This window comes from Amaranthus tricolor, chromosome 12, assembly GCF_026212465.1.
Source record: "Amaranthus tricolor cultivar Red isolate AtriRed21 chromosome 12, ASM2621246v1, whole genome shotgun sequence".
Classification (NCBI taxonomy): Eukaryota; Viridiplantae; Streptophyta; class Magnoliopsida; order Caryophyllales; family Amaranthaceae; genus Amaranthus; species Amaranthus tricolor.
The window spans coordinates 8,295,943-8,318,177 of NC_080058.1; the positions used below are offsets into that span (position 1 = coordinate 8,295,943).

The 22,235-nt window shown below is 32.0% G+C and overlaps 2 protein-coding genes across 3 annotated transcripts; both read right to left on the reverse strand.

Moving 5' to 3' along the window:
• Positions 1–1,925: 1,925 nt before the first annotated feature.
• Positions 1,926–7,704, reverse strand: LOC130828774 (uncharacterized). Of its 2 annotated transcripts, none has more exons than XM_057694764.1 (6): positions 7,275–7,704; positions 3,042–3,111; positions 2,901–2,960; positions 2,598–2,645; positions 2,442–2,498; positions 1,926–2,361 (listed from the first exon to the last, which is right to left on the reverse strand). In XM_057694764.1, the coding sequence occupies exons 1-6, from the start codon at positions 7,502–7,504 to the stop codon at positions 2,269–2,271; spliced, it is 558 nt and encodes a 185-aa protein (XP_057550747.1). In that variant the 5' UTR covers positions 7,505–7,704; the 3' UTR covers positions 1,926–2,268. The 2 variants fall into 2 exon arrangements, with proteins under 2 accessions (XP_057550747.1, XP_057550746.1); XM_057694763.1 differs by having other exon boundaries at positions 3,042–3,114; positions 7,275–7,670.
• A 2,428-nt stretch (positions 7,705–10,132) lies between these two features.
• Positions 10,133–15,335, reverse strand: LOC130828775 (probable pectinesterase/pectinesterase inhibitor 21). Its single transcript, XM_057694765.1, has 4 exons — positions 14,818–15,335; positions 13,283–13,982; positions 11,882–12,595; positions 10,133–11,529 (listed from the first exon to the last, which is right to left on the reverse strand). Exons 1-4 carry the CDS (start codon positions 15,217–15,219, stop codon positions 10,355–10,357), a joined length of 2,991 nt encoding a protein of 996 aa, XP_057550748.1. The 5' UTR covers positions 15,220–15,335; the 3' UTR covers positions 10,133–10,354.
• Between the last annotated feature and the right edge of the window lie 6,900 nt (positions 15,336–22,235).

Below are 22,235 nucleotides of genomic sequence, written 5' to 3' on the forward strand. Positions count from 1 at the left end.
GTACATTACTCTTAAAGGAAGGGAAAGTATATTTTAGAGTAGAAAATCTTAGTCAATCACAGTTATTTGTAAATAACTATAAAAACAAAAAAATAAAACTTGTAAAATAATCAAAATAAAAAAAGAAAAATAAAATTATAAAAATGATAGACCTATTGTCAATGGCACATACAAATAATTTACATATAATTTAAATCACGGTTATTTACCTAATGAAGCTCATCTAGGGGTGAAAGTTGGGATAAATATAGGTCAAATTTGAGTCAGATCCAGCTAAACTCATATTCAAATTCTAATTTTTTGTGAATTTGAACACAAAAATGAGTGTAATTCTAGAGGCGTGTGATTTTTGCGAGTTGAATTGAAGAATGAGTTTAGAAGATCCAGCTAAACTCATATTCAAATCCTAATTTTTTGTGAATTTAAACACAAAAATAAGTGCAATTTTAAAGGTGTGTGATTTTTGCGAAGTTGAATTCAAGAATGAGTTTAGAAAAACTCCTCATGTAATGAAGTTTGTTTGGCCATAGATGCTTTAATCGCGAACAATAAAAAATGAATTTTAGAGAAATTTAGGGGGACATTTGAATGAGTTGAAAAGATATAACTAAAGGTGTGTAGAAAAGTTTAAAAAGTGAAAAATTAACTACATAATTGAAATAATGATGACAAATAAGAAGCAGATTAAAAAATAGACTCAGATGAAAATTTGATTGGCAACCGACTTGGCAATTGGCCATCAAATATACTCATCTACTTCTTCTGTTTCAATTTAATTGCAACATTAGAAATCTTACAGTATTTACTTTTTTTCTTAATTTATAATTAATATTTAATTTATAAGTTAAAACATAATCAAGTAAGATCTTGTTTCATTCGTCTCGATGCAAAGATTATTAATATTAAGTTTTTATAATTTTTTATTATACACAATTAGAAATATTAAGAATAGAATTAATACATTAAACTGCGTAAAAAAGTAAACCTTGAAAGTATATTTAATGTAACACTTTGGCGGCGTAGCCAAAGAAGCTAGTAGTGATTTTGCAAACTAAACGTCCCAAAATAAAATTTAACTAATGTAACATTTATCGTCAAATTTAACTAATGTAAAATTTATCGTCATTTTTTTTATTACGTTGTCAATTTTTAACTTTTTTATTTATAAAATTTTTTCTCTAAATTCTTTCGAAATTAAATTCTCTCAACTCAATAGCATCTAATTATTTATATATCAAAAAAATATAGTAGATTTTAACTTTTTTATCTATGAAATTTTTTCTCTAACTTCTTTCTAAATTAAATTCTCTCAACTCAATCGCATCTAATTATTTATATATCAAAACAATATAGTAGATGAATTCAACCTGGAAAATGTCAAGACAACTAATTTTATGCAAATTTTTGAAATTTAGTGATTTATTAAATGAGTTACATCTTCAAGTATCTACAACCTATATGTCTAGAGACGAGTCTTAATATATGATATCATTGTACTTAAAAATATTCGATAACATCAATAATAAATAAATAAATATGCCACTTAAATAAAAAAAACTAGATAAATAAAATTTTAAAAAATTTTTGAAATAGGTTATAAGTCACCCATTTTGTTCAATTTTACTTATGTACATTTACGCATTTTGTATAACTTGACATTTGTTTTACAAAATAATTCAACAGCAAAAAATTTAATAGTATCTAGAATATTTATGAAATTTATTGACAATTAATTAAAAATAAATAAATTTTGTGTCTTAAACATTTACAAAATCATATGAATTGCATTTACAATGAACAGCATTGCATTTGATATTGAGAAAAAATCAAAGCTTTTTTGAAAGGATGGGCAAAATTGAAAATTTTATATAAAAAAATGTAGCAATGAAAAATGTGACAATAAATAAAAAATAGCTAAAAGTATAGCAACACAAAGAAGTCCAATCACCACAAACTTGAATAACATGGGCATTACATTCCCCAATGTTACAAATTTACTTAATTGCAACACAGAAATCCTAACATTTTTCAAAAATAACTGAAACAAAGAATTTTGACCATCTAGGCTTATCAAAAAGCCAAAACCATCAAAATCCGAATGAGTATCCACAACTCGTTAAAAGACTACGCTATAGCAAACATGTGGATTTAAGCACAGGAAAATACTCGGTCAAATGGCGCCCTTATAAAGCTTAAACACTTGAGGATTCAAAGCACTGCAAAACGATCGATATATCAACCAAAGATCTGAACCACTATCCGAGATCTTCAATCATAACTAGCATTCAGAAATTTAAGTAGTTCATTACGCTTGTTCTCCGCAAACTTGTCTTCCTTCGACTTTTCAAGCTTCATTTGTATCTACAAGTACAAAAAAAGCAATATAACAAACAACAAGATAGATAATACCATATTTGAAACCAGATGAATGTTTTTCCTACCTTTTTGCCAGATACCACACTTCGACGAACACCATCATCTTTATCTCGGCCTAAAAACTGCACAACAAAAAGTAAGTTACAATTCAAACTGAGAAATTTGAGGGAGAGGGGAGGAGTTGCCAGAAGTTGGGTACAGAGCATGATCCATATCAAAACCTTAGACAGCTGCACTGGACCACTACTTTGTCGCTGATCATCCTCTTTCTATATAATGCTCCCACAGCCAGGAAAATTCCAAGCCAAAACAATATCCAGACAAGCCAATCAAGCGGCCAGTCATCAGGTCATAGATCCCAGCTCCAATTTAAAGAGCAAAATCAAAGAAAAAATGTCAGAAAGTAACAACATGACAAAGATGAATGTGATCAAACAGCAAAAAACTATAAAAGTTCAGTATTTTGTTTGCTCGACAGGATGGAGGAAAAGTAGTCAAACTTTCCAAGAACAGTGCCATCCTACCTCTTTCTTGTGCTTGTGACGTTTATGGCGGTGGTTCTTCTCCTTGTCTTTTCCCTTGCTCTGGGAACAAAGCAAAAGACGTTAAAGCACATAATCTCGACAAATTAACGAAAAGATCAGCACGCACAAGTGTATTACTACCTTCTTTGGCTTGTCGTCACGCTTGTGTCTCCTTGAGTGACTGGATGTTTCACGCTCACTTTCAGAAGAGCTGCTTCACCCCCATGCCAAAAGAAAAGTTAATTGAGACCAAAGAGCAATTTAAAGAGATAAATTTCAAGTTCACAAAAAACATAGGAAACTCGAGAATTAAGAAAAGAGTCCCTTAACAAGAAGATACTAAATAAAAAAATGATAGAGTTTAATGCAACAAAGAATAACATCCTGTCGACGAATATCCACAGAATATTCATCTAAAAAGAAAGCATGTGAGAATATTCATGTTTATATTTTATAGAAAAGAAAAGTAAGCAAACTACCCAACCAATTTCTGGTAAACAGCATGAGTTTAAACACGTCCCAAGAACACAGCATTCATTATGATCAAAGTCTCCTAATATGCAACTGTAAGGACAGAAATGGCCAGGACAATATAAAGGAGTTCTAAGTGGAGTTACCAAATTTCTCTGATTAACAAAAAAATTCCATGTTGGGTTCATACAGTAAATTCCCGAACACCACTCACCCAAATTCGTATCGGAGAAAAGCTCTAAAAGAATTTCTTATACATGGATCCCAAAATCATACAAAGACTGCCATGTGCAGAATCTCAGACAGTAAGCAGCTTGGCTTGTAAGCATCTCCTAGGAGGATTTGTCATCAAGTAAAGTTATATTGGCTGAAGTGTGTTCACTCCGTGCAACGATTGCAAGTTAAGAATACTAAGTCAAAATTCTTAGGAAAGAAAGATGGCTAAAATAACCCAAGCAATAAGTCTATGATACATCACAAAAGGGAGAGAGTAGGGTTCCTTAGCATCATAATATATAAATATATGCCACCGAAGGTTCTTCAATTCACTTAAGGTATTAAATACCAAACATTGCAACACTAATATGGACAATCAACACAGCGTTTTTTGTTATGGGCCAAAATCATGGAAATTTTCATAAAATAACCAAATTAGACACTCACGAATAATTGTGTGATGATAACCAACATTTAACATAACTTCAAATAAAACAAATAGTGATTTATACTTCCAAAAGACACAAGGGCCGACACCAAAAGGAAAAGTGAACTTTTCGGCAATTCATATCTAAAAAATCATTTTCTACACCCCTCCTCATCAATCCAAAACTTAAAAACTATGTACAAAAAGAGCTAGCCAACAAGAGTGAATGGGTATAGAGATTAAACCATTAAGGTCAATGTCTCAAAATCAGCAAACGATCATCAATCATCATGAACTTGTTTAATGAACTTGTAATACTCTCCTCGTCTCTTTTAAGTTTATAGTTGTCATTTAAAAAAAAAGTTAATAAATTATAAACTCATTATCTTATGCCTTGAGTATCCCCCTTGATTATAACAACTTCACTGCTCTTAATTTCTTTATAAATGAGCTCTTCAAAATTACCTCAAGTTACTTAATTCTATTAACAACCATAAACACCATATTCTTGATCATTGATTTCAACTGTTCATTGCTATCATTTCCTCCAATTCATAGCAATAATGTCTATCCGTACCACTACTATTTGACCATACCATTTTGTACAACTGATTTCAAAACTTAAGACTAAGGGCTACCGCTAAGAACTCTTCAACAACAAAGGGTCATAATTTCTAGATTATGAATAGACATGTCTCACAGCAGAAACTTTTGCATATTTTCCATCAATTGAAACTTTTGTTTCAGCTTTGAACCCATCAATCAAATCTATTAGCAAAATCAATGAAATCCACAAACAAATGAAATTCCTCATAAAGTTACAACTCTAAACTACCAGTCAATTTGTTTGTGCTCTTAAAAGGAGGCATTCCCCACTAGAAACAATATTAATTGCAAATTGAGAACCCAAAACATAAATAGTAAATCATTACAAGGCCAAACCAACAAATTTTGCTGTTTCGCAATTTATGTGCCATTTTTGTTATCAATATCTAATATCAAACTTGAATATTCTGTTTCTTAATGGTACTTCCCCCCATAAACTATTTGTTCGAAAGGCCCCTACGTCATTTCCTATTGCCAAAGATTCCACAATTCATGTTGCAATCTTTCCAATGCTCAACGAAAGTCCACTCAAGACGAATGCAAAAAGGAGCAAGATATGTTATACAATTTACCTCCTAAAAACATTTGAAAAATAAAAGATAGTTACGTAATTTCCACCTTATAAAATTCCTCCAAAAAACACTCAATCTCATGAAAAAGCATCTCAAAGATGAAGCATGAAGATGGTTGAATTTTATTTTCCCTTCCATATTCAAATTCTTATGGTTGTAGCATAACTCCCCAAGGAAGTCAAATGCAATAGAAAACAATCATATGGACGTGTATAGGAGCCTTGTCTTTGCTTTGTCGAAAAATATCCTTGTACAACATATATTGAAAAACTTGAATGAATTATAACCTTGAACATTTGCTTAAAAATGTTGTGCATTGTTGATTTAGAATTAAAGTTAAGAAAGTCCTCTTAACTCAATCATAGTGGAGTGTGAGCTTGTGATCATTAGAGCCTCTAGTTTTATTGTGACTTGTCCATATCAATTGGGATTAAAGGTTTGCCAACATATCTTTCTTTTAATTCCATTCATACGCCTATTGAATCCCTTGTGGTGCATCTATATCAAATGATTCATCAACACACAATTAACAATTTATCCCCAATCTTAAATTACACGATATTCTCCAATTATTCTTCATTTTCCCCTATTCAAAATCACATTACACTCACCAAAACACCCAAAATCCCAATCATGACTCTCAATTCTCATCCTTACTTTGTGTTGTACTTGTATGCTTATCAAATTCCATCCTTACTTTGCGTTGTACTTGTATGCTCCAGTTTGCCACACCCAAGTATACAACACTATTGATTACCAAGGGGACATCGTTTAGAACCTCTATATAAACAAGATGTAAATTTTTAGCCACTTCATCCTTGCTTTCTAATACAATTATTGCAAAAGGCATTTCAAATAAACCCTAAAATACAGGTGATATTGAACACTAATTAAAATAAATAACTTATGAAGACCATATTTCAAATTGGAATTAGGCCCGACCATAGGGTAGGCCAAGAGTGCAACGACCCAAGGCCCAACTCTTGAAAGTGCCCAAAACGCAAATCCAAAATACGCTAAAAAGAAGGGAAAAGTAAAACAGCTGAACCAAAAATACTTCTCTTCTACATATGTACCCTAGCAATCCCATTTCAACTCTTCTACATTCTTTCTCGATTCTTCGATCGAACATAATTGCTTTCCACCAATAACCTTGTCTTTCAATTTTCGAGTTAAGGTATAAATTGAACATTGAATTTTACAAGTTATATTTTCAATTTCATCTATCATTCATCAACACGAAGGATATGATTAAAACTAATATAATGTTCTTCACCATCAAAGCTGAAGAATTAGATTCAACTACAAAGTTAACTGGTAAATTTCAATCTCTCCCATATATACAATCTGTACTCAATTTGCTAATTCTCTATTACTTCGATTGTTGATGTTGATTACACTAGTTTTTTTGTATCATATATGTATGAGTATTGCAAGGGAATGATGCTACATGGTAATTGAGATTAAAATTCTTGCAGCACTAATAAAAGAATATCTTGCATTTTAGTTTTTAAGGCAAGATATTTTGGTGACACTCAAAGGAGAGCAACATGCGTAATCTTCTGACTGACGGGGATGTGATGCTACCAATTGAGATTTTTTTTTCATTTAAACTTATTAATGTGAACAAAAAAACCTTGTTGAATCTTTTTATGTTTAGATGAAGGAAATGGAGGGAAAGGAAGGGGAAAATTTTGGAGGGATGCCTTATTTGGATAACAAAATGAAAGGAAAGGGATTTAGGGACTTGGAGGGGAGAGATTTGAAGAGATTGAATGGATAATTTTTGTTAAGGTGTCAATTTTTCTAAAGTTGGAAAGATTTAAAGGAAAAACAATTCTCATCTTCCTTCCTTTCCTTCCCTTCCCTTCCCTCTAAACAAACAAGAATTAGTTCCTTTACATTTCTCTTCCCTTCATTTCCCTCGCGCCTCTTCCCCTTCTTTTCATTTCTTTTCTCTTCAAAATTATTATCCAAGTTTTGTGCAAAAGTAGAGGAATTAGAACAAAACCTAATAGCCAAACATACAGCGAAAAAAGAAATAAAAAAGAGATAGAAAAAGAAAAAGGCGCAGAAATTTACCTATAATCATCAGTTGAATAAGAAGCAGAAGAGTAAGAATCTGAGGAAGAGTGATGACGACGACGTCTTTTAGATTTGGAATGAGACTTGGACTTACGGATCTTCAGAGCTTCACAATGACGGTTGTTACTGCGACGGCGACGGCGGGATTTATCTCTGTAAGACAAAGAAGTGGACGAACTAGATGATGTATCAGAAGATGATATCGCCGTCGATGAGGAGGCCGCCATGATAATAGGAAGAGAAAGGGATGGTGCGGCAGCGGTACTGCGATTGACGTTACGGAGTTGGGGTTTACTAAATGTTGTAAAAGTATGTTGTTTTTCGTTTGATTGTGAAGAATGGCTCGACTTTTAATTTGGTACATAAAATATCTAAGGCAAGACGAGCTCTTTGTGAGATACCCTCTCGAAACCACTTATACAAAAAAGGTCCAATATGAAGTACTCTCTCTGTTCTCTAATAAGCTTTCTATTTGAAATATTTTATTTTAAGAAGAGAGAAATTTCACTAATGTTTTTTACACATATATAAAATATAAAATATATTTATGTGAGAACTTATTAGATTCGCCTTAATGTATACTTTTTATTATGTATTTTTTATATGTGTATTTAGAGATATTGAGATTTAAAATTTGCTTTGAAAACTGTGCAAAAAGTAAACATGAAGAACAAAAGAAACGGAGGGAATACTCAAATTTGATTTTTTGTAAAAATTGAAATAATTTTTGAAATATTTTTGATTAAAGTTTTACAATGTATAAACACTAAATTGATTAATTTAATATTATAATCGATATTTTTATAGTCAAAATTAATGCCTTTAAAAAGATATAACTTATTATTTATAATTTAAAGGTCAAAATTATAATTAATTTTTTTAAGGTTATAATAAACCTTTTAAGATTATAAGTTATAATTAATCACTATACTAGACAACTCATAACTTATAACTTAGCACTATAAGTGTTAGCTTAATTGCTTTAAAGTTGTCGTTGATTATTTTTTGATTCGTTAATTATATTTAATCTCTTTCAAAAAAAATTATAATTGATCAACTTATATATATAATTGATTGATTACTTTAAGGTCATAATCGATCACTATAAAAACATAATTAATCACTTTAAAAATTCATAATGATCCATTTAAGTTTCTGTACAACTAAAACCACTTAAAAGTCAGATTGATGGCTTTAAGGTCAAAATTGATGATCTTTAGTTAAAATTGATCACGTTAATATTTATTAACACAACCACAAGCCTACAACCACTTTAAGGTCAATATTGATGGCTTTGAGGTCAAAATTGACGACTTTAATATTACATATCCCATATTTATTCACTACAACATAATTTGCTTTTAGTAGAATATATTTAGCAATATTTAATTTAAATGTCACTATTTTAAATTTCTAATTATATATATATATATATATATGTATATATATATACATATATATATATATATATATATATATATATATATATATACATACATATATATATATATATGTGTGTGTGTATATATATATATACACACACACACACATATATACACACACACACACGCTATTTTATATCAATTCTATATAATTTTGTTAAAAACTATTGACAAAAAGTTAAGCATGATAATATATTTTATTATATGTATGCTTTAAATAAAATTTGATTTACAATTACATTTTTATGGAATTGAGATCACATGGAGCGCATATAATATAAACATATTTAAATAAGAAGACAAGAGGAGGGTAAGACGTGGGTATACATAGTTAGCCATGTGGGTTTGAATGCATACCTAAAGAGTGCCATACGCGAGTATGAAAATTTTATTGGACATTTAGAATATGATAGGATAATAACCATGTACAATGCAAGAAAGTACAAGGGGAGAAAATCCCAACTTATGAACCATTAATATGGTTGAAGATGAAGCAAAGACATCATCAAGCGGAGATAAGAGAAAGAAACATAGTAGTTTCAAGGGAAATCTAATAACAACAAAAAGTCCAATGACAATGGTTGTTGGGACTATGGAAAATCCGGGCATCGCAAGAAAAATTTGCTTTGTGTTCAAGAACAAACAAAAGAAGGCTAAAGCTCATGCAAGCAATGACCTTCCTACTAAGGGTGATCTTGAAACTTTGAATAAAAATTATGGTATGGTTTTTTTTTTTCAATAGATTCTAATTTAAATGTTGTGCAGGATAATCACATGGCATGAAGAATCGATTTTGTGGCTTCTAGACGTGCAACAACAAACAAATGTTCAAAATCTTTCACATGGTGGTTGATAGAGAAAATCTCTACATGAGAAACAACTATTGCATCAAGGTCCATGGTCAAGGAAAAGTTAACTATTGTTTACTTCAAGAAATTTATTAGTCCTAAGGATGTTTATTAGTCGCGATATTAATAAGAACCTTGCCTCCACCTATTGTTGAATCGATTAGGATATAAAACAGTATTTGAATCTGATAGATGCATATTCTTCAAATATACTTTGTTTATAGGGCGTGCTTACTTGTGTTGTAAACTATTCAATTTGATAATAAGTAAATCATATTGGATTACATTGATTGACCTATTTAGTTACTACACACAAAAGGCAAAAATTATAGTTTGATACTATATAATTGAGTAATTCATTTCAAATTATTGAATCATAAATTAAGAAAATAAAAATGACAAATTTTAGTTAGCCATGCTCAAATTTTCAATGACTTTAACTATTTTCAAAAATAACGTGAAAACAATTTTCATCTTAAATTTTTTGATTTGCTAAATTTTAAATTTGAATTAATTTTATATTTCTAAATGAAATCATAGTTATCAGCACAAGGTAACCACGAACTAACTAGAATCAAAAATATGATATTATCGGTGAACACATTACACATACCTTAATTAATTAAGTGTTCTAACAACTAGTAAAAATATGAAAGAAAAAGTTTGTATCAAATACAAGATCTAAAAACCATCAATGTAAGCTAAGTTTAAATTGTAAGTTTATAGAACAAAATGAAAAGGAAAACAAAGGAGAAATAACTAGAGGTATAAGGAATAATTTAACACTTTACATAAATAAAGCAACCCACATTACCAGCCCACTTAAAATAATGTGCAACTCATATGTGGATGACTTAGTTCCAGAGCTAGGTTTTGGTGGAGTAATTGTAGGTGGAGGCAATTTATCTGCTTCCTCATCAGGGCTAGGAGCTGTAGTAGGTGGAAGCCAGTCTGAAACCTCTTCCAAAGGACTTTGTGCCGGTGATGGGGTTAGACTTGGAGTAATGGCAATGTTGTTTGGAGAAGGTGCTGGACTTGGGGGTTCAGCCCTTGCTGGACTTGGCTCATCACCATCTGGAACATTCCCTGACATATCATCATTAGTTTCGTCACCTTCTGTAATTTCTTCATTCTCCATAAGCATTCTTTCCAATTCACGTACTGTTACTGGACCCACTTGTATCGACACTCCTGGAGTTGGTGTTGGGCTAGGAATCTCGAGTTCGATTCCAAGGGAAGAAGCGGGAGCAGGTGCGTCACTTATACTGGAAGTTGATGATGGAGCTTCTGAACCTTCTACAGTTGTTTCGGGCTCTGTAGATGACGATGAACCAGATGAATATCCTGCACCAGATGATGATGATCTTTCTGAAGAAGTTCCAGAGGAAGAGGAGCCGTAAGAAGAGCCTAAAGGTGTAGAGGAAGCTCCAGAACCAGAAGAGGTTGATCCTTTTGAAGAAGTTCCTGAGGAAGAAGAGCCAGAAGGAGTAGATGAAGATGAGTGAGAAGTTCCAGAAGAAGAAGAGCCACTTGATGAAGATCCTTGAGACCCTTTGTGTTTAGAATGGCCACTTGATAAAGATCCATCAGAAGAAGAACCACTTGATGAAGATCCACCATAAAAAGAACCACTTGAAGATCCACCAGAAGAAGAACCGCTTGATGAAGATCCACCATAAGAAGAACCACTTGATGAAGATCTACCAGAAGAAGAACCGCTTGATGAAGATCCACCATAAGAAGAACCACTTGATGAAGATCCACCAGAAGAAGAACCACTTGATGAAGATCCACCATAAGAAGAACCACTTGATGAAGATCCACCAGAAGAAGATCCACTTGATGAAGATCTACCATAAGAGCCTCCTAATGAGGAATCATCGGAACTTGAACCACTTGACGATGAACTACCAAAGGAAGATTCACCTGAAATGGAGGATAATGGCGCTCCTGCCGGTGTTTCTGCAAAATTTTCGCATTGAAATACTTATAATTATCATAAAACTCTTCACTTTGTCAAATATCAAAAAAGTTTGTTCCTCCAAGTTGTTTTAAGCCAAAATCAAAATACAACTATGATCACTATCTTTGTTATTAGCTTTTGACTTTTCAATTCATAATAAATGGCAAATAATAAACGGCTAGTTTTAATCAAATATATATATTTTCTAGCAACCAATGATCAATTGATAAAAAAATCGATTTACTGTCACTAACAAGATTAAGATTAGTATTATATGTGACCTCCCAAAATTAGAGTTAATCATACTAAAATCTTGCAACCCTAAAATTGAAAATTAGATGATTAGATTACCTGAAATTTCGGAAATAGGAATAGTAGACAAATTAGGTTGATAAGGAACACGAGAAGTTCTAATCCAATCATCATTATCAAACAATTTAGGTGGCATAAAAGTTTCAGCACGATCCACAAGTATATTCTTAATTCCAGTCCACTTAACCCTGTTAGCCAAACCAGAACCAGCCCCAACATTATTATACTCACCATAATAACATGTTTCAAGTGCAAAATTACCTTCCCATGGTAACCACCCTTCACCTTGAATGAAATCACCAATCTCAGATTCCATTATAATTGTCTTAGAATACTCTTTCCATGGCCTTCCTAAATAAGCCTTATTCTTGTTCTTAAGTGGTAAGTATTCAGGATCACCTTCAAATCTACTGTTATGAATAAATATTCCTGTTGGTTGGTGTCTTTCCATTCTGCCTTGTGCTGTGACAATGCAGTTTTGGTTGTCTAGCGGTTTTCGAACCACGAAAACACAATTCTGGAAGAAGGATGCTGCATCGCCGAAGATGAAATCGATTGTGCCTGTGATTCTGCAGTCGCGGTAGAATTGACGGTATGTGTGTGCGTAGAGTGTGTCTTGGTATCCGTCGAAATGGCAATTGAAGAAGATTGATTTGTCTGACTGTGCACGGAATGCTACTGCTTGATGTTTTATTGCTCCTGCTGAGTTCTCTATTCCTATGTCTGTTGCCATGAAGAAATCTCCTAGAACAGCTGCAATCAATTACATTGTTCGTTAGTTTTTATTATTTTTCAGTTTAGTAAACGACTGCTGGTTGAAGTTGTTGGCTAATTTGACCGGTTATAGATTTTGATTGATTACTAGCCAAACTAGTGTCAAGGAACCAACTCAATCAAATGCTTAAGCTGATGGTTGAAGCTCCATGATATGTTATATACTCTAACAAGCCCCCTTACATGAGAGTCCTTTTGGGTTAGAAGTATGGATGGTGCATAGGTTCTCCTCATATCTGGCGCAAAATATTCCACTTTGAATGAGGGGTAGTTGAGATTTGACCTTATGATTTCTTGTAATACTGGTTTTTGATAACAATTCAAAGAATTAACCAAAAGCTTAATCTGATGGTTGAGGCTCCATGATATATTATATACTCTAATAGCTAGTTGTCTTTCAAACCAACTCGTATGGATTGATATGGTGTTAGCTATTGGTTGTTGGTTGTTTATTAGTAAATAACTAGGCGAATAGTCAAATTTGGCAATTTACCAAATGCTTGTTTCATGTTTTCACTATTTGACCAAGCAAAAAGCCAATAACAAAACCCAATCAAATAGTCAAGAAAAAGTAATTTGTCAAATACCCATATATTGATTGAACATAACATAGCATGACATAATCACATAATTATAAACATAGCGCTAAAACAATAAAATACTTACAAACAGTAGCGGTCTTGAAAGTTTTGACACCATCAACAAAATTTTTGTTATTAGTAATCCTAGTCTTAGTAGGACCATCACCAACAAAAACAACATTAGTCATCCATTTAAAAAGCACAAGATATTCTTCATAAACACCTTCCTTAATATATATAACAAAACTCTCCTTCCCATCCTTAGGAACATCCTTTAAAGCATCTTCAATAGTCTTATACTTACCACTCCCATCTTTAGCCACAACCACATTAGCCTTAGCCTTTAAATCATTAGCCAAATTAGGAGCTTCCAAAAGCCTACGCCTAAACCCATCAACCCATTCAGGCCAATACTCAGCACCATCACTTGAAGAATGCCCAATGACTTGATCATAGCTAACAAGAAGCTTTCTTCTCTTATCATCCTCCTCGTCGTCGTCGGGAAGAAGAACACTATCATCATAATTGGTTAAGAGAGATCTATGTGGGTTGTGTGATAAGAGTTTTCTACCATTAAAGGATGAAATGTCAAGGGTGGTAAGTAAGGTTGATAGGTCATTTACAATTGCAAGCCCATTGCTAGACATTTGCATGGCTGTTTGTAAGACTTTTCGCATTTTTGCGCCTGCGTCAGTTGTTGTGTTTTCAAACCCATCTAAACATGTCTCTTGGTATGTCCTTGTTGCACTAATCCATATCTTGAGGTTGGATAGCATTTCCTTAATCTGATCAAATCATGGTACATTTAGCAATTAGAGTGTTAGCATAATTATATAAATAGATTAAAAAATAAAAACTAACTATTTATTTATTTAAAGAAATGCAACACTTAATTTTTCATGTTTTACATTCCAACTCATGGCTTTGATGTAAGTCGGTTTGTGTTATCATGTCAAAAACCTCACTTACTAAAAATTAGAAGTTAAAAGTTAGAAGTTCATAGTTAAATATACTCTATTATCTACATATTTAGAATTATACTTATGACTTATTATATTTAAACTATATTATATTCTTCATTTGTTTTTTTTAATTTGCAACCAAACCAACTTTACACTATTATCATAAAATACTTTACATATTACTGCTATTTTACAAGATACAAACATAATCATTTGGGATTGTTTTATTCATCTTATCGCATATTTTCATAATAACAAATTTTTATAATTTTAATTGTGTATAACTCTAGATATAAACAATTCGAAAAACGCAATAGACTGCATAAAAAGAGTTTGGGTGCAAGTAAAAAAGACAAAAGAAATATTATATATAGCTGATGGTTGAGACCACAAGATATGCTATATACTTTAAAACGCCCCCTCACACGAGAGCCCTATGCGCTAAAAGTGTGGATGCAACACATGCTATTTTTAGATTTGGTGCGGAATTCAAGTATGTGACCTCTAGGCTCTAGCTTGTCACGCTAGCTCTGATATCATGTCAATGAGCCAACTCAACCAAAAACTTAAACTGATGGTTGAGACTCCGATATATGTTAGATACTCCAACAAATACCATAAAATAAACAAATTGGGAAATCCAAAAAAGCAAACAAACCTTATCCCCATCAAACTTGCCAACTTCATCCCAAGAACGTTGAAAATCATCCATAGCATCTTGAAACAACTCTTTACAATCTTTAACAGACACAGCCGTGATAGGATCCTTTTCAAGCTCTTTCAATACCGTCGAATTATCCACAATTGCAAATAACTCATTCTTAGCAGAAGCAAACGCAGCTTTAACAAGCTCTTTCGGATCATCCGTCTTAACGGTCGACAAACTTTGCATACACGCTTCCTTATAATCCGTTGGTTGACATATTGCTTGAACAGCCTTAGACGTTGATGTCAATCTTGGCTCGTCCTTCCCCCAGTTTGTCACAAACCCAATTGTCACCGCACCAATTAGCCCTACCAACAATAATGATGATAATGTTATGATTATAACTCGCGACATTTTTTGGTATTTTATTTGTTGTGAATATTTACACAAAGAAAATAAATGAAGGCCCGAGAGGCCTTCTTTTACACCTACGTTATAAATTGGGTGTAAGAAATTAATTTAATATTTAAAAAAGGGATTTATTAAGGAAAGGAAATTTTCACAACTAGAGAAAATGTTGGCTTAAAAGTTTCCAAAGCTTTAATGGCATTGATAATGGTTGTCTTAATGAACCAAATTTGGATTTGTCTAACATGGGGTTTTTCCTCCACAGCTATTTTGATCAGATTCTAATTTTGGGTATTTTATTCCATTAATATTGGCAAAATATCAGGAAATATATATGTTTTGGTATAGATCATGTGTGTGCTAGATTTTCTAGCAGGAAATAGAAAATCAGATTTTTTTTTGTCTTTGAAGATATGATATTAATTTATATATTTTCCTAAAAATAGGAGTATATAATTAAAATGCTGCATCATATATCTTGTTAAAGCAAGTGCCAATAATCTTAATGATGACGTTAACTTTGAACAATTAATCGAACATGTTTTGTCTTGTACTTTGGAGAGGATTGATAAAGATGTATCGTATACGGGTGGTTTAAGGTTTAGATCGTTTGATGTCGTTGCTTGGTCGAAGCAACAAAAAAAAAGGAAATCTGAAGCTCCCTCGACCTGATGTGGGGTCGCTCGACCGGTCAAGCGGAAGTGTGCTGGTCGAGCGAAATGTGCTGAATAAGACAGTAGCTTCACTGGAAGCTCGCTCGACCGAGCGATGTAGTGGCTCGATCAAATGGTAGTCGAGCAGTCAATATTGGATTCCGTTTTGGTCAAAATTTGTAGTGATTATGCAATAAGTTGGTGCATTACTCTATTGTTTGTTGTAATGTTTATTGCATAGTTAATTAGAGTGTTAATTGTGCTTTATGGTGAGTAATTGAGAGTGTCTAAAAATGATACTCACCTTTCAGTATAAAAGGGCGTATCATTCATAGAACAAAGATCACCACAAACACACGTATTGTTGAGAGGGCTATTGCATTGTTAGAAACTTGAGAGTGTTCCTACTTTACTTTAGTATTTGTGATCTTGATAAATTGTTCTCAAGATAAGGAGAGACTTATTACATTGTAATTGTTGAATTTCAATCTAATAAAACTACATTTAAGGGGAGGTATCCAAGATACCACATAAATACTTGTGTTCGTATTTTGCTTTAATTCTCATATTGTTTTTCTTAGTTGAATCTCGTAGAGACTTTCATTTCATATCCTATTCTGAATTTAGTTATTAATGCCCACAAAAAAACCGAAAAATTCAAGTTCTATCTAATTAAGCCAATGCATCTTAAGCCTTGCCTAACGTTTTTTTTTTTTTTTTTTTTTTTTTTGTTCTTAAAGACTTGCATTGGGACCTCTATACTTAATTTCTTATGTTGAAGTTACAGACTTACATACCATCCCCAAGGAATAATTTTTCTAAGTTAAAATACGCGCTACATTCAAGATCTTTTAATCAAACACAAAATGAATAACTTCAAACTGGTAGCCACTTCTCTTCCAACTTAACCACCCCCACCTAGAATTCCTGGCAGTTTGGCGCAACCTTAGATAACGTGGACCGGATCGGACTAGACTTAAGCAAATATAAGTTGGATTGGATAAGAATCTTTTAAATTTACTATGAACTTTATATGGGCCGGGTTTTGGAGGGCTGGTTCGGTCCGACCCAGTCCGACCCGTTTTTATTATTAAAAATTATTATAATCCCATTGATCAATTTACAATAATTAATTTATCATTATAATAAATATCGTAGAAACGTTAATAATCGTCATTGACATTCATTTATTATAATTAAATTCTCCATCCATTATGCTATTTAAAAGGCCCGTTTCGACTCTTCTTAAGCTCGTTTATAGCTCGCTTCATTTTAATTACACAATGAAACGAAAGCCTAATGAGGTTCAACAATGAAAAACAAAATAAAAATTAAATGCAAAAATGAACACAAGTGTTTATGAGGTACTTGGATACCGCCCCCTCAAATGTAGTTTTATTATATTGAATTCAACAAGTACAAGTATAATAAACCTTCCCTTATCTTGAGAAAAATTCTCTAAAAATAACAAAATGCTAATACTATGATGAGCACTTTAAAGTTTCAACAAAATATAGTTCTCTTAACAATATGTGTTTTTGTTGTGATTTGTTTTATGAATGATACTCCCTTGTATAGAGGAAGGTGAATATAATTCTTAAAACCACACATTCAATCACCTTAACTCATATTTACATCCACAATTAACTATGACAATTAACATAGTAATAAAAGAACACATTAAACAAGCATTAAACAAGGAATGCATAGCACCCCTTTAATGCCATTCAACCAACGAAATTGACTGGGATAGAATCCAAGGAACAGTGTTTGAACAAGCTAACCCATTGCGCTCGAATGAGTACTAACTTCGGAAAGCTATTGATCTCCCCTGCATTAGCTGCTCGAACGAGCGCTTGCTCAAGCAGTCCCTCTGACTTCGATTTCTTTGTTGCCTCATTCAAGCAATGTCCAAGCCATGCCTTGACTCGTTCAAGGCACGGTTCGCACTTCACACCTCTAGTGAAGCTTCATTTTCCCTACGTTAACCACCTCATCGATCATTCCAAATTTTAAACCGTTCACATACGACACATTCTTATCATTCCTCTCCAAAGTACAAGACAAAGCATATGTTCGATTAAGTGTTTAAAGTTAACGTCATTGTTATGAATATTGGCACTTGCTTTAACAGACAAATTGTTCTGAGAGATGGTCTCTTCGAGAGACATATCAAATGTATGGGTTAAATTTCCCAATTAATACAAATTAAACAGGAAAAAAGAATGTGGACTTCTTATTTTGAGGTCGTCTCTTTGAAAAATGGTCTCTCACAAGAGTAGCAGTTTTAATTATAGTAGAACCCGTTTATGGTCCGACTCATTTTCAACTCGATCCTTACAAAATCCTTCTAAAAATGGGTCGTATAAGGGCTCAAAATAGGGTTCCGACCCATTGAACACCCTTATATGCAGCGCCCCACTCATGATCATCTCCCATTACTCCATCATCTTCTCTGCTACCTAGATGTATGGTACGCTACACATGGTATCAAATGTCAATATGACGGAAGGTAACGAGTTTAAATCTTATTAACCTCTCATTATTAAAGTGGAATATTTAGTGTTATACATGTATAAGGAGGAATGTGTTGGTATATTGCATCCATACTTTTAGCCCAAACAACCCTCGTGTGAGGGACGTGTTAAATTATTTAGATATCTTGGGGGTCTTAACCATTAGCTTAAATTTTTTGTTTACTTGGTTCCTTATTCTTTGTTTATTCCTTTGAAATTGCCAAATTGTTGTTTTTTGTCCGTTTGTTTTTCTTACACTGTTAAATTATTTAATTCTTTTTCTTGGTCATATTTTTTACAATTTAATTTGCTAAATTATAAGAATGTATATATAGTGATCATTTGTAACTTTAAAGTGATCAATTAGAGAAATGAGCTGACTATATAAGCTCGTCTATAATGAGAATGTCTCATTCAAGACAAACTGAAGATCATTAGATGGTGAGACGGGTTTAAAGTGACTCTTTAAACAATTAAAATGGGTTTTTAAAGAATTAAGTGGGTTATTTAATACAAATTAGGATTGTCTCACAATGATTTGTGGTATTGATCACTTTAGCGTTGAAATCGAAGACTTTTAAATAATTGATCAATTTAAGTTTATAAATTTGAAAGTAGAAATTTATCATTTTAATGTCAAATTTTATCAATTTTAGGTCAAAATTGAAATTTTTTATTTAATTGATCTATTTAAGGTTTACTTTAATTTGAAATTGATCACTTTAATGTCAAAATTGATACCTTTAAGATCAAAATTAAATTTTTATTTTTAAATTTTGAATATTAAGTTATTTTTATTTCTAAATTTAAGCTTTTGGGCCGGCTAATTATAACGTTCCAGTATGAGGTGATCTCTCCCTAAGTTTTTGCATTGTTAATATTGAGCTTGGACAAAAAGAATAGGCCTCAACAAAAATGGGCCAAAATTCATTTCTTCTATGGATAAGGAATTTAAGAAAATGAATTTAAGAATGATTGAAATAAATAAACAGTTTTAACAAAAAAAATCAAACAACGAGCTTCGAAAAAATTTAATTTAAAAAATAAGCGTCTTTATGTCCGAATCTAAGATCAGGTATACTCGTTGTTACTAACAGCAAACAAAAGGGAGACAATGTCATAACGTTGGGATGGACAAAAAAATAAAAACATACTAACAGCGATCAAACATGATTTCAATTGTTTTGTCTCTTTCAACGTTATAACATTGTCTTCTTTTGTTCACTTTTAGTAACAGTGCACAAAGAATTTTGACTTTTTTGACCAGCTACTTTGTTCGCTATTAGTAACAACGAACATACCTGACCTTAGACTCGGAGATAGATATGCTTATTTTTAGACTTTAGCTTCCCCGAAGCTCATTTTTTGATTTTTTTTTTGTCAAAATTGCTTATTTGTTTCAAATTGTCAGAATTTCACAACAAATTATTGTAAGGCATTTTTATTGGTCCCTCTCATTGTGTCGTCTATCTTTGTAATATTTTTACTTCTTCACTTCATCACTCTAATATCTAGCTAACATTTTTACTTCTTGAATTAAATTTGGTTTGGTTTTGTTTTATGAAAAAATCAAACTGCAAATAAAACTTTCACCCCTAGTTAGTAAAACAAGATAATCAAAATTTAACTAAATTGCTGATAAGTTTTATGCAATTAATTACTCTCTATTTGACATAATTCGCATTATTTTTCTTTTTATCTATCCTATAAATTTTACTCTATTTTTTGGGTATAACACGTATTTTTTTAATTCTCATTCAACTTAACTTTTTGTTTCACTAACATATTTCTCTTACTTTTCCGCAAGTATATCATTTCATCACTTTTCCTATTTTCTTAATTACACAATATTTATACTTGGGGTTAAAATCTCATAGATAATGGGGTGTTGAATCTAAAATAAATTTATCTAAGTACACAAGTGACAAGAGTATCTATCTATCAAATATCAATGTCAAGTACTTCTATTATCAATTTATAATCCTTTGTAGTACTTATGTTCCACGAAATTCATCAAATTATCTTTTTAATTAATCTTATAAAATAAGCTTTTTTTTTTTTTTTTGTTTTTAATCGTAATTTACATTTCTTTCTTTAATATTTATGCACAAGTTTAATTTATTTTTATATTATCCCCATCTTTCTCCCATATTTCTATAGAAAATAAAGTTCCTTTATCATTTCTTTTCTTTTTTCCTTGATTTATAAAAGTAAGTACAAAAGATATAATTGGGGCTAATTTTTGGTGTATAGGAGTAAAACTATAAAGCCATTCCTCTTCGTTGACAAAGTGGAACAAGGAAATAGGCATTCAAAAGTTATTGGAACAAGGACAACTGACGTGGCATTTTCTTTTTAATTTTTTCTTCTTTTAATTTTTTTTGATAATGACTTTAGTACTAAAATTATTCAGCTGAACCTGAACCCGAACCCTTAAGGCCTTGCAAGCAACTATAGATCAGCATATAGATTCCTTTTTTCTCTTTTTCTTTTCTTTGTTGCCTACTTTTAGAGTACATAAATTTTGAGTGGTGAAAGAGCGGAGAAAAATTAACTTTTTAATTTATAAAGAAAATATTTGTCAAAAGTGAAAATACTTTTCGATTGAAGCTATTCATTATAAATTTTGTGTCAAAATAACTTAAATTTTTTTAATAATATTCATGTAATACTCTTCCTTCAATGAAAAACCTTGTAATAGAGTTTTAATAACAAATAGTTAATTGACTTTGTTTAGAGCCTATTCTCTTCATCTAATCAATTAAGGTTTAAATTTATTACGGTCAGTTCTCATTTGGTCTAATGATATAGACTTGTCTGATCAGATTAGGTTCAATCTGGTCTAATCACATTTAATTAAGTTTGATATTGATTGATTTGATTAGGTCTAATCTGATTTGATTTGATTTAGTATAAGTTATCTGATTAACTCTAGTTTGATTTGATCTAATCTTGTTTAGTTTAATTTAATTTAATTTGATTTAGTCTGGTCTGGTATAGGGATGGTCATAGATCCAAAACCCTATTGTACCCACCTCAAACTCACTCCTATTTTTAGGGTTTGGGTCTAATTTTTGAGACCCGGCGGATCTGAGCCCGATTTTGGTCGACTATATAAATGGGTATGAGTGTAAGTCTAGGGTCTTTAGACCTAGACTCAACCTAGACCCTCTCTCTGGATCCATTTAAAACTCAGACCCGCTAGATCTATGTCAAACCTGTCAGGCGTCAGACCCACTCTGGAACCAAGCCCAACCTATGATTGATGTGCAAATTTTAATTAACCGCAAGTGCACGGTGTACGTGTAGATGCGGGTCGAACACGAAGAAGCTAAGACATAAAACTTGCTAATTTCTACTAATTATATTGCTTAGAGAGAAAAATATGTGGTTGGTTGTTTTCTAAAAAACTAATAATGCAATGAAAATGTGGGTTTAAACTATATGATGAAAAGATCTAGGGTGTCGGGAATCCCCTAAAGTTTTATATGATCAAATTCTCATTAGTGTCTATGAAATGTCAGATTAATTACGTAGTTAAACATGATCTAGTTAATCTCAAACTCTCGCTCTGTTGATTAACTATTAGATTTAGACTCTATTAATTCAATTCTCACACGCTAGTTTTATTAAACAAATTAATAAGAATTTAACTAAAATTTACCCTAAAGCAAAGTCGATCCCAATCTTACACGCTAGTTCTATTGACTAGTCTGACAAAGCTTGTTTAATTTAGGGTTATTAGCACAATTTAACCACTTTAATCCTAATTTCATGGACACATTCAAAAATCAAATCATTGTTGACTTATAGATTCAAACCCTAACCCTAGAAAATGAATCTACTCACTAGA

Bases quoted from the DNA above. Each gene is read 5' to 3' on its own strand.
- LOC130828774 (XM_057694763.1), bottom strand. From the start codon at position 7,504: ATGGCGGCCTCCTCATCGACGGCGATATCATCTTCTGATACATCATCT. The intron at 3,115-7,274 runs GTAAATTTCTGC...ATGGGGGTGAAG, and splicing joins TATTCAACTGATGATTATAG to CAGCTCTTCTGAAAGTGAGC. The intron at 2,362-2,441 runs GTAGGAAAAACA...TTGTACTTGTAG, and splicing joins GTGTGGTATCTGGCAAAAAG to ATACAAATGAAGCTTGAAAA.
- LOC130828775 (XM_057694765.1), bottom strand. From the start codon at position 15,219: ATGTCGCGAGTTATAATCATAACATTATCATCATTATTGTTGGTAGGG. The intron at 13,983-14,817 runs GTTTGTTTGCTT...TGATTTGATCAG, and splicing joins GCAAGTTTGATGGGGATAAG to ATTAAGGAAATGCTATCCAA. The intron at 12,596-13,282 runs GTAAGTATTTTA...AATTGATTGCAG, and splicing joins TTTCAAGACCGCTACTGTTT to CTGTTCTAGGAGATTTCTTC.